The sequence below is a fragment of the Melanerpes formicivorus genome, unplaced genomic scaffold (genome assembly GCF_026170545.1).
Source record: "Melanerpes formicivorus ecotype bairdi unplaced genomic scaffold, bMelFor1.0.p_v2 SCAF_2, whole genome shotgun sequence".
Lineage (NCBI taxonomy): Eukaryota > Metazoa > Chordata > Aves > Piciformes > Picidae > Melanerpes > Melanerpes formicivorus.
Window position 1 is genome coordinate 17,134,743 of NW_027142354.1, and position 12,641 is coordinate 17,147,383.

Genomic DNA, 12,641 nt, shown 5'->3' on the forward strand with positions numbered 1-12,641 from the left:
CGGGTCAGAGTGGCTGGAGGGCAGCCAGGCAGAGAGGGACCTGGGGGTACTGGTCGATGGCAGGCTGAACATGAGCCTGCAGTGTGCCCAGGCAGCCAAGAGGGCCAATGGCATCCTGGCCTGCATCAGGAACAGTGTGGCCAGCAGGAGCAGGGAGGTCATTCTGCCCCTGTACACTGCACTGGTTAGGCCACACCTCGAGTACTGTGTCCAGTTCTGGGCCCCTCAGTTTAGGAAGGATGTTGACTTGCTGGAACGAGTCCAGAGAAGGGCAACGAAGTTGGTGAGGGGTTTGGAACACAAGCCCTATGAGGAGAGGCTGAGGGAGCTGGGGCTGCTTAGCCTGAAAAGAGGAGACTCAGGGGTGACCTTATCACTCTCTACAACTACCTGAAGGGAGGTTGTAGACAGGCGCATGATGGTCTCTTCTCCCAGGCAGCCAGTACCAGAACAAGAGGACACAGTCTCAGGCTGCGCCAGGGGAGGTTCAGGTTGGATGTTAGGAAGAAGTTCTATACAGAAAGAGTGATTGCCCATTGGAATGGGCTGCCCAAGGAGGGGTACTTGGTGCCATGGGTTAGCTGTTTGGGTGGGTTGGATTGGTTGATGGGTTGGACGCGATGATCTTGAAGGTCTCTTCCAACCTGGTTTGGTTTATTCTAAATAAAGGTTTATTCTAAAAGGTCAGGCTTCATAGAGGGAGCCAGCTCCTGAGAGGGGATGAGGGTTTGCCCTTCATCCTCTGGCTCCCTCCTCCAGCCCTGCACTGCTTGTAATTCCTGGTGCCAAACTACCAGACTACCACTCTCCAAATCTGTCTGCTGGGGTGTCCTGGAAGAGGCATTAACAAACCACCTAAACCTGTTTGGCCACTGCGTTCTCTCTCCTCCCTCCCAGTTGCAGGGTCGAAGGTTGATGTTGCAGGGTCCAAGGCTGATGTTGAAGAGCCAACAGGCAGGCACCATTGAGGCTGCCTGGGGGGCCTGTAAGCTGAACCCCATGCCTCTACATTTCAGATAGCCTCTGACAGGTGCAGTTGCCTATTTCAGAATGTGTGAGTGCTTTACTCATTCAAATCTAGCCAATCAGTTCAAAATGCTGTATGGCAGGCAATCTGCCATTGGAAGAGGCATTAACAAACCAACTAAACCTGTTTGGCCACTGCCCTCTCTCTCCCCATTGCAGGGTCCAAGGTTGAGGTCAAAGAGCCAATAGGCAGGCGCTGTTGAGGCTGCCTGGGGGTCTGTAAGCTGCCCATGCATCACATTTCAGATAGCCTCTGACACATGCAGCTGCCTACTCAAGAATGTGTATGCAGTTTGCCTGCCATACAATATTTTCACAGAATCACAGAATACATCCGGTTGGAAGAGACCTCAGAGATCATCCAGTTCAACCATCCACCCAGCACTGAAAGATCAATACTAAACCATGTCCCTAAGCTCCAGGTCCACATGCCACTTGAACACTCCCAGGGATGGTGATACCACCACTGCCACAGGGAGACCATTCCAAGGTTTGAGAACCTTCTCTGTGATGAAATATTTCTTAACATCCAGCCTAAACCTCTCTGTTGCAGACTGAAACCATTTAATCTAGCCCTGTTGCTTGTCAGCAAGAAGATGAGGGTAGCCTCTCTTTTTCATAAATCCCCATCTTTTTCATAAATCCCCTTTAAGTACTTGAAAGGCTGCAATAAAAGTCCCAACACAGCCTTGTCCATTTCTGTCATTCCCTTGCATTGTTGTCACAACATCTCCAACAACATTTGCCTTCACACATCCAGAAGCACCAAAAGAGACAAAGTGACATGTCTTAAGAAAGCAGTTTTTAACCAAATCCCAGCTGCAGTGGGACTTGAACTGTTTGTCTAGACTTGAATCTGCCATTGGGCAGTTCAGTTTTCAAAAAGGGAATTTATAGGGGATGATTTGAAAGCTCACACCCTGTTCGTTACAAGCACCTGTAATTGTGCTCCTGTCTTCAGGGCGATTAGCTTCTTTTGTTCTAGCGGCAGCGTGTTCTCTTCTACTTTTGGATTATCCCTGCCTCTTGGGTTACAAACCACACGCCCCGGGTATTGCTTCACCCAGCCTAGCGGTTCGTGAGTAACTTAAGCTTGTTTACCCGGTTGCTTCTGAAGTTTTACAGCCTGTTTACCTGTTGCTTAACTCCGTTGCGAAGCCGAGGGGTCCATCTAGCGACCCGAGTCGGCATAACAGTTTGTTCTCCCGTTATAAGAGTTTCCAGTTTGTTCCTCCGTATTCCAAGTTTCTGAATTTCCTAGATTGTTATTCTACTGCTTATTAACATCCTATCGTGTGTAATCAACCTGCCATCGACCGGGAAGACGAACCTGAGCAAATGAGCTCGGAAAAATAATTTGCTTGAATAAGATACTTTCTGCACATCATGTGCTTCTGACCAGCAAAGGGGACCTCTCACAGTCAGCAAGCATACAGTCATCCTTTACCTGAATAATGGCAAGCGTTGGCTCAAGCCGAGGGTTTTCTCTCTTAAGAGAGGCCAAGGATTTCTTTGCATTCTCAGTGATGTTGCTGCAACACAGTAACAACAGGCAAATCTTTAGCAAAATAAACATTCCTAACATCAGTCAGCAGAATCTATGTTATAAATATAGAATAAGTGGTTAAGTGCATATGCTTTTAATCATCAAAATTACTTATGGATGTAAATTGTGAAGGCGGGCATTCAGCAAGCCAGGACAGAAAACCTTAAGAGACCAGAATGCCTTTGTTTTGCAGTGATGTACATTGCTCTGACATGCCCAGAACTTTGTAGCTAGCCAGTCTTATTTCATGAGAAAGTGCGGCCAGCCCACCAGGGAACCACCATCCAGAGTCCTCAGCTTAGGTAGGTCCTTTGTTTCCAGGCGGTGACAGAAGCAGAGAGTAGGCTACAGCTAGGCTAGGCTACACCTAGGGCTGCTACAGCTAAACATGGGTTTCACCAGCTCTAGGAGCAGTAAACTTGCCACTTGCATGGCTGCTATTCAAACCTGCGGGGAGTAGGGAGACAGAGGAGGTCTGTCTCCTGCACTGTTCCTTTGAAAAACTGGCAGCAGCCAGGCACTGGTAATGCTTTATGGAAAAATATATCTTCGTAAGTGGCTGCCAGGTCTCCTCTGCGCCCTACTGCACATGCATACGACCCTCACTCCAGCCCTTAGGGTGGTTTCTTGCTACATCATGCCCTCGCCTTTACAAAAGCTAATGATCAATCTGGGTCAGCACTGTGGTAGGCAAACTGTCCCAGCCAACTCTGAATGGTCCAGGAGTGGGGCATGATCACGGAATCACAGAAACATTCAGGTTGGAAAAGACCCTCAGGATCACCAAGTCCAATTGATAACCCTACTCTACAAAGTTCACCCCTAAATCACATCCCCAAACAACCTTTAAACACATCCAGGGTTGGTAACTCAACTACCTCCCTGGGCAGGAAATTCCAATCTTCAGTGAATTTTTTTTTTCCTAATGTCCAGACTAAACCTACCCAGTGGTAGTTTGAGGCTGTTCCCTCTTGTTCTATCACTGTTCACCTGCAAGAAGAGAGCAGCACCAGACTCTCCACAATGGCCTTTCAGGTAGTTATACACAGCAATGAGGACTCCCCTCAGTCTCCCATTTTCCAAACTAAACAGCTCCAGCTCCTTCAGTTGCTCTTCGTAAGATTTATTCTCCAGGCCCTTCACCAACTTCCTCGCCCTTCTCGGCACTCACTCCAGCACCTCCACATCTCTCCTGTACTGAGATGCCCAAAACCGTACACAATACTCAAGGTGTGGCTTCACCAGAGTTGAGTACAAGGGGACAATCACCTCTTTACTCTTATTGGACACAGCATTTCTAATACAAGCCAGGATGCCATTGGCTTTCTTGGCCACCTGGGCACACTGCTTGCTCATATTCAGTTGCCCGTCAATTAGACCCCCCAGATCCCTTTCTGCCAGACAGCTTTCCAGCCACACTTCCCCAAGCCTTGTAGCATTGCTTGGGGTTGTTGTGACCCAAGTGCAGGACCTGGCACTTGGCCTTGTTGAATCAGAATCACAGAATCAACCAGGTTGGAAAAAAAAAATAAAAAATCATCAAGTTCAACTTATTACCTAATATCTAACACCACCTAACAACTAAACCATAGTTCCAAGTGCCACAAGATCTTTTCCAACCTGGTTAATTTTGTATTCTGTATTTTTTTTAACACCTCCAGGGATGGTGACTCCACCACCTCTCTGGGCAGCCCATTCCACTGGCCAATTACTCTTTCTGTGCACGGTCTCAATAGTTTCACTGACCCTCTGTCAATCTTCACTGAATTATGTAGGCAGGAAGTTTTATCTCCCAGATACACAGCAAAGTTTTGCTGATGTGGAGAATCTTGTCACTAAAAGTTGTGGTCATTTAAAAGAAATTACTCTGAAAGGGAGGAAAGGACTTTCTTTGAGCTACTGTTGTTTTATAAAGTAACTTTAAGGATGTTCTGAGCCATATCTTTTTTTACCTTTGCAAACTTTAGAACTTGCTTGTATCCTTGCCATTGTGCTCTAAGTCCAACTGTGCACCTTCTGTGGTCAGCCTTACTCCTACTTTTGTCCCATATAAGAAGATAGTTTTGTTACTTGAATGCCATGCCTACATCATAAGAAATGCACACATAACCTAAGCAGCAGCAAGGTAGACTGAGCCTCACAAAACTGAGTTCTTTATCAGGAGAAAGATACAGTTTCTGCACAAGCCAGGGGTCAAAGCACTGTGCTGAAACTTGTGCCCATCACTCTGTAAACAGGCAACATGCAACAGACCACACAAATATCTGCTAGAAGTCCTCCACCCTACTCTTCCACATGCCACTCTGAAAAAGCCCTGAGAGCTGAAGTGCAGGCCTCTGTGTAACACATGCCTGAAGGTGTGTGAGGATGCTAAGAAGCAAGTGCCAGTCATTATCTGGAAATTTGTGTTTATTCTCCAGAGTCCTCCTTCACTTGTTGCTTAGCAAATACTGCTATCCATTTGCTAAGTTGGGCATTGGTAACTCCTAGCACGTTCTTCGTTTTCCCTGCTGCTGGGCTTCAAAAAATGCAATGTTATCCTCACTTCCCGCATGGCTGCCAACTACATCTGTGTTTCACTTCTAACACAGTGAACTGTAGAAGAATCTTTACTTGATAGGTGCCGAGGCTCAACTGGCAGTAAGCCACAGACTCGTCTAGCCTAGGACTTGCTAATACTCTGAGAGCCTTCTCAAAACTTTGGTTGCTACTTTTGTTCTGCTCCAGTATCACACTATATTTCAGAGCACTTTTCCTTATTTGTTGAGGCAGAGTCCTTGCAAAACCGATGCTGGGAAGTTTCTGTCATTCTGCATGACAGACAGCATGCTTGCTCACAGAGACAGAGGCCTTAGCACCCTCCTTCTGAATCACTAAACGTTTGCCTCGATGCCCTTTTGCTTTGAAAAGTTTGAGTACAGTGTGCCTGTGTCTTTACATCATGCTAACATAATGCAAAGTAGAAACTTCAGCTAACCAAACAGTGCCAGGCTTATGTAGTGCAACCTACTGTGTCATCTGTAAAACCACAAGCCAAAGTTGAAGCTCATCCCATTAACATTAGCCCATCGATACAAGCTATCCAAGTCCCTCTGTAGAGCCTCCCTACCCTCGTGCAGATCAACACTCCCACCTAACTTGGTGTCATCTGCAAACTCACTGATGACACACTCTATGTCTTCATCAATAAAGATGTTAAAACAGAAGTGGTCCCAACACTGAGCCCTGAGGAGCATCACTTGTGACCAGCCGCCTGCTGGATTTAACTCCACAGACCACTACTCTTTGGTGGCTGTTCGCCCAGGCAGTGCTTTATCCAGCAGTGTGTGCTCATTCCGGTGGCTGCGGAGGCGCGCATTTTACCACCAGGTCCCCTTCCTAGTGGGGCATCACAAACCCCCAAAATCAACGAACCCAAAACCCAACCCGATGCACTGAGGAAACATCCTCCCCTCTAACCCCCTTCCACCTCCCCATCCTTCGCGTTTGCATCAGCCATCGCCACCCTGCGTGCGCCTCTTACCGCGCTGCTGCCGCCGCCGCGCCGCCACTCAGCGTCCGCCGCCCGCAAAGGCCGCGGCTCGGCGGCAGCGCGGCGAGGAGCGCAGGGGCCAGGCAGCGCCGCACCACCGCTGTTCTCATCCTTCCAGCCGGGATCCAACTGCACCAGCGCCGGCGAGCGGAGCGAAGGACAAGGCAGAGGACGGCGAGGGAGGTGCTCCGAGCACGGCACTTCCGCCCCCGCGCTCAGCCACTCGCACACGAGAAACCAAGCAGGAAATCCCTCCCAAACGTCACCTACAAGTGACAGAAAGCACCACCTCCCTCCTCCCGCTTAACAAAACCGAATGTCATTTTCCTTCCCGCTGCCCCGACCCCCAATGAATGGAAACAAAAGGTTTTGATACTCAACATTTATTAAAAATAGTATGAAATGGTCCCTGGGAGAAGTTACACGCTAGTAGAAGTCCCTTTGCTCTCTCTCTCTTTTTTTTTTTCTTTTTCTTTTTTTTTCTGTTTGGCTTTATTTTTTCCCCTCCTTCCCAACTTCACTGACTGCATGAGATGCGAGTTACACAACATTCCCCTAGCCACTTACACAAATCTAGGCGGGCGCAGGTGAAGCACAGATTTAACTTCTATTCATATTTACAATACTTTACAAGCTATATTAAATAAATACAGGCTCTGCTACACAACAGGGTCTTAAATATGTACAACATTATTTCTCACTCAAATTTTTCTAAGACAAACGCGGGTCCCATCACAGTGGATGTGCTGACTGTAACAAGTATTCCTGTGGTACGAGCTAGTAAGTACCGTAACCAACCAGCCCCCAAACCAACAATTCTTAGCCCCTGCAAGATACATGCGGTAAATAATTTAATCCATTCTAACAAATTCAAGTTCTTATGTCTTAGTCTACAAGTAATTAGCCATACACTAATAACTTAAGGTTTTCCTCATGATAACCAATGTAGTAAAATAGCTGGCCGTTCTGGAAGTACAATGCTCTGTATCTGAGGGGAATGATACATGGTTAGTAAAACAAGTGTTTCAATGAAACTCCTTTATTTATTGGTCTGTTTAGTTTGGTACTGTTTTTATCCAGGCAACATGAAAAAAATTAAGCACCAAAAAAGCACAGGATGATCAGCGTAGACATATTTAGGTTTTCCCTCAGGTACAATGATTTCAAGTAATAGAATCCAAAGCTGTGCAACGAAGATGATGAAGGGAAGTGAACGTGCATTGTATTGGAAAGCCTGTTCTTATTCTAAATGGAAGCATTTACTCTTACATTACTTGCAAAAGAACGGAATGTATTCTCATTTTTTAAGCTACCTTTATTGTACATAAATTGTATTAGAGTCAGTCCTGGCCAGTTTAGAAAATACATACTTTATCTCTCTGTGCCAGGAATGGTAACTTTCTGCTATGGGAGATAGATACATTTCCTGGGGAAGGCAGTTTGTCACTCAACCTGCAGTACTGCTGAGCCACAATATGGGTCAAACATACCTCAGGATTAATATCTCACCCAAGAATCTGTCCAAGCTTCATTCTGTCCTGGGGAGTAGCTGACTTTGGGACTTGAACAAATGTCCTGTAGGCCACTAAATATAAAACAATTACTTTGCAAACTCACACACAGAGGCTTTCAACTGTTGGGCCCCCAGATATAGGATACTCAAATTTTGCCTGCATGTCACAAACACCACCATCAACAGAGCTACCAAACCCAGTTGAGCTGTCTTCAGAAGCAGTGGATCTCCCCTTCTACTGCCCAAGACACTCCCCAGGCAAGGACTTCGTCACATCCGCAGGTTCACACGGAAAGCCACTACCACCCCTACTCTACCTCCTATGCAACTACAGAAAGTAGAAGAGGCTTCAGATGCAGATCTGTCAGTCTGGCATCCCTTGCAAGCACCTGTTCTAAAGTAATGTAGCATATGCATTGGTCCCACACACTTGGAATCTGTCTGATGAAAACTAACGTGCAAAAAGCATGTGTAATGGCACACATAGCATGTTGGTGTAATTATCAGAACCCTACTCAGAAATCCGCACCGTCACAGGAGCAGCTGCTCAGCTAAATGTTCCCATATGTAACCAGAGTAGTCACAGGAATATTTTGGATGCAGAATACTGGTCACCAAGAAGAAAGTCCAAATACCAAGGTTTCCACATGATAAAATGGTTTAAGAATCAAATGGCATCACAGTTGGATTGATGGTAAGAAAGAATGTCACACCTAACAAGTGAAGAGATGCAAAAGTTAAACAGAAGATGTGAAGTCCACCTGCGTTAAGGAACGAGACAGCGTGCACGTGGCCTTTTTCACTTCCAGGATTCCAAACTATTTTAAAAAATATATATTTCATATCTATTTACAATATTACTGTAATACAATGCCCAATTGTGTAATATTATGGAATACATGATGCCAGTACTGATTGTCCTAGTATATACTTTGACCCAACAAGGCAGTACAGCTAGAAATTACTGAAAGCGTCAAGCAAAGCTACTTGAACTGAGACACTGAAACTTTTCCCTTAAAGACTGGACAATATTCTGTTGATTAGGAGATGGTACTCTCCACAGGTAGTCGTTCAGTTTATCTGAATCACTATATGCAGTCAGATATGGGGTAAGTGCCTGTTTGCTGCCAGTGGACTTTGCAGGAGTACAAGAGTCAGTTTTGCTGCAGAGCGATTCAGAAGGGGCAGTGTCTGCATTACACAGTTTAGGATCTGACTTCCTTGTTTGGTTCTGAAAAGTCTCCAAGTCAGACCCCTCATCTTCAGACTTTATTTCAACATAGTCATCATCATCCCCTTCTCCTTCTTCACTATCTTTGAAATTTGAAAAATAGTTCTGAGTGGCCACCTGTGCTGTCAGAGGGGAGGCTCTGTTCACTTTCAAGACCTTTTGAGAGTCCTGCAGAGTCACATCTGAGCAGTTTTCAGGGATCTGCTTCCTCATATCAGTTCCTGTACATCCTGGAGCAAGACCTGGCTTTTGAAGGGTGTTGAATCGGAAATCCCTATTCAAATGGAGCTTTCTCTTGTCCATTTCATTAGGATACACAATTGATTCTCCAGACCTGTTGACCACAATTGAGGAAGATGACTGTGACCTGCTGTACGTGTGTAGTTTTACATTGCTTACTCTTCTCCCAAGGGAATTATAGATATGGTCTTGGTGCAAATTTTCTTTGTTTGGTTGGCTTATAATGGCACTCCACCTCTGTGCTGGGACATGCAAACGGTTAGAATTCTGAAGGGAAGGCACTGAGCCAGCTAATGGCAACTGTCTTGAATGGCATTTTGTACCACCTTCTGTACAGGAGCTCTTGGAATTTGGGTCTTGGGATTCAGACCATGGAGAGAAGTCAGCCAGCTCGCCATTACTGTACGTAGAATTCAAAAGCCAATCTTCTGCTCTTGAGCCTTCACTGGTAGATTTGGAACAGGGAGGAGATGCAGCCACAGGTGTGGAAAACCTTCCAGCTGGTGACTCCTGAGGAGTGGCCCAGGCTTCCTTTTGGATCTTAGGTGTACTTTCTCTGAAGACAATTTGGTCATAAAGCTGAGAATATTCAGCTATTCTGGCACCTAGAAAGGAGGGAGAATTAACTTATCAGTGACAAGCAATCAATTCAAATGAGTCATGCAAAAATTAAAAGATCTCAAAATGCTTTGAGAAAAGTTTATAGCTGTGGCAATATCTTCAATGAAGTAACATGAAACAATGGAGGCTGGAAGAGCCATGCATTGCCCTACATTCCAACACATTGCACTGAGAAAAGGAGTATCTTGTGACAGTCAATAGTAATGCAGGTCTCAATGTAGTGCACAGTTCCAATAATACACTTCTTGTTATGTGTTAAAATGGAACAGAACATTTTAAAAATTGCCTGGTAAATAAGATATTTAGAAACTTTTATAAATATCACAAGGCAGCAGGAACAGCATTCCAGTGCACAGCACTCACTGGCTCCATGTCTCTGATTTGTTTCAATTGACTATGGACAAAATTAGTTCCAAAATTGTTGCACATATATAACTGGCATGATTTTTATTTCCAGCCTCAGCTGAACTGATTTTTCCCAACACTAGCCTTCTATTTCTTCCCAATTTTATCAAGTAATGACCAAAATTGAGATGTAAATGACTATTCATATTAGAAGAAATCTCGTTTCAGTGGTAACACAGAAAATACAATACTGATACTCAGCTAACAAGGTGGGAAAAACTCATAATCTTCCAGCTCAGTACATGAATTTCACTGAAAGTTACTTAAGAAATATATATTATAAAAGTATTTTAAACATACCAATGGCAGGACCCCCTTGTTTCTTCTCCTCCAGAATAGCAGCAAGATCTTTGTGTTTCAGTTTCTGCTGCCTGTTAGCTGGCTGTTCCTGCTCTGGACTTTTAACTTTCAAAAGCTGGTTAGCCTTCTTAATTTTTTGACTGTATTGCCTTGCCATCATAAAAACTCTGTTCTTTGTTTTATCCACAAAAGCCAAGTCATTTTCTGTGCCCTCTGCATGTGCATTGGACAGAACACTATTGGCAGGTTCATATGAACTATCTACCAAAGGCATCTCGCATGAGAAGGAAGATCTGTTTAGACTCATAAAAGAGTTCTCCTTGCATGGTGTATTGTCTTCAAGCCTGAGATTAGCCTCACTTATGGTGGCAGCCCTAGGCTTCAGAGTATTTGGAAATATAGGACTTTCTGGCAGAGAGAGAGTAGACAGCGAGTACTCTACATCTTTACTCAGTTGAGGTGTACTACCAGCATGCAGCCTGTCCTGCATATCATCTTTACAAACAGGAAAGGCTGCAAGGAGACGGTCTCTTGTCTTTTCCTCGTTCTTCTTGATGTAGTTCTCCAGGTCATTCCAAATCTCATCAACTTCTTCTGAGAGTTTATCTGCTGCAGACTTATGGGACAGTGAATCCGAGTTGGAGGAGCTATCTACTAAGCTCAAATAGTCATTGTCAGTGGGAACGTGATGGTAATGACTTTCATCTTCACTGAATTGGAGACTCTCTTCAGAAACAAACTGTTGTAGATTGTCACAACATGCAAAGTTCTTTTCTAGGCCCAGAAAACTTCTCCTTTTAGAGCATTTTAAGGGATCACATTTAAAATTCAGTAATGGTGTTTCTGGAAGCACTATGGTGTCATAGATACTGTCTTCAACAATCCTGAGCTCATCCAAACTTGAAGTAGGTGCTTCTCTACTGAGTAGTATCTCTTCCCTACTAGCACGAATGGAGACCCTGCTTTGATTTGCTGTCCTCTTTTTGGAGGGTGAATCCAAGCTGCTTTTGTTTCCAGCCTCATAGAGGGAATCTCTAGCAGATCTCTGGGGACCATGGTCTGTCTCCTCCCTTCTTGTCAGACCCATCAGCTTTAAGTCTTCATAGCTTATATTATCATAAACATGTTCAATATCATCAATGGTCAGCTCCTCTGAAGATTCAGGATATGCATTCATACCACTCACCTCTGCTCTCTTTGCATCCCTTCGAAAGCCACGCTCCCCTGTTTTATGCCTTGTGCTGGCTGGACATGTGTTACTTTCGCCAGCACTACTGGCCCGCCTAACAATTTTATGACAAGTGGGGCTGGAAGTCTCATTTTGATGCACTACTCCCAAGTGCCAGCTGCATGGACGCCCAGAAGAACCCCTCCTTTCTCCACCCACAGCTGAACTAGTGTTAGATGTAGACCCTGATGGTACAAACATCTGATAATCATCTTCATCATCTTCATTCTCATGAGGTGGGCGCCGGCTGGGGAACAATGCCTGCCTGATCTGATGGTCAGTCCAGATGTTTCTGACAGAGGTACTTCCCCCCAGGATATTCATGATCAGTGAGTTGCTCTGGGGTGTGTTGAATTGTCTAAGCAACTGTGGCTGCCTGGCTGTGCAGGAAAATGGAAGACTGGTACTCAGCTGGGTTGACTCTTCATCTGAAGGGTCCTTGGAGATCTGCAGAGATTTGGAATACTTAGTTAACATTAGCCTGTGCCCTGCAATAATACAGTGATTCCCTCCATTCACAGAACTGCCATAGCACCAGCATGTCCTACAGCATGGTGGAGAAGGGCAGGGGGAGAAGGCTCCTTACTAGAGAGTCAGGGAGCCAAAATGCAGTGCCATTCTACTTTGTGTCCTAATCCTTACCATGGCTTAGGTGTCACTTTTGGCGTTATATAACATCCTAATGCAAATACGAGACACTGGCTCATGCTCAGGCATGAGTAACTAAAGGCAAACATGTTTGGCAGGAGCTAGATTAAACCTTTTATGCTAACTCTGCAGTTTCACAGTTGGATTAAGCTAATCTGACTCTGGATTTGTGCCACAGTTTTATTCTCCTCTCTTTCCCTTTGCCTACAGTCCTAGCAGAAAGGTATATTATGCTCTCTACCATATGTCACTGAAAGTTTAATTTGCTTTTTATATTAAGTTTTCATCCAGTTCAGTTAGCAGATCTAATTTACAGCAAGGCCACACGCTTGCCAGTGCTAACATGAAGGA

The 12,641-nt window shown here is 45.1% G+C and overlaps 2 protein-coding genes across 6 annotated transcripts in view; both read right to left on the minus strand.

Moving 5' to 3' along the window:
* MTHFD1L (methylenetetrahydrofolate dehydrogenase (NADP+ dependent) 1 like) overlaps window positions 1-6,410 on the minus strand; it is a 166,616-nt gene extending 160,206 nt beyond the window's left edge. For both annotated transcript variants that reach the window (XM_068151920.1, XM_068151930.1), the window contains exons 1-2: window positions 6,096-6,410; window positions 2,474-2,558 (exon numbers count right to left, since the gene is read on the minus strand). In XM_068151920.1, the coding sequence (XP_068008021.1) occupies window positions 2,474-2,558; window positions 6,096-6,214 (204 nt within the window). In that variant the 5' untranslated portion in view covers window positions 6,215-6,410. The remainder of the gene's footprint in view (window positions 1-2,473; window positions 2,559-6,095) is intronic.
* A 61-nt stretch (window positions 6,411-6,471) lies between these two features.
* The window catches only part of PLEKHG1 (pleckstrin homology and RhoGEF domain containing G1), a 153,165-nt gene continuing 146,995 nt past the window's right edge, over window positions 6,472-12,641 (minus strand). For all 4 annotated transcript variants that reach the window (XM_068151899.1, XM_068151888.1, XM_068151881.1 and 1 more), the window contains 2 exons: window positions 10,415-12,089; window positions 6,472-9,693 (listed from right to left, as the gene is read on the minus strand). In XM_068151899.1, coding sequence (XP_068008000.1) covers window positions 8,591-9,693; window positions 10,415-12,089 — 2,778 coding nt within the window. In that variant the 3' untranslated portion in view covers window positions 6,472-8,590. The remainder of the gene's footprint in view (window positions 9,694-10,414; window positions 12,090-12,641) is intronic.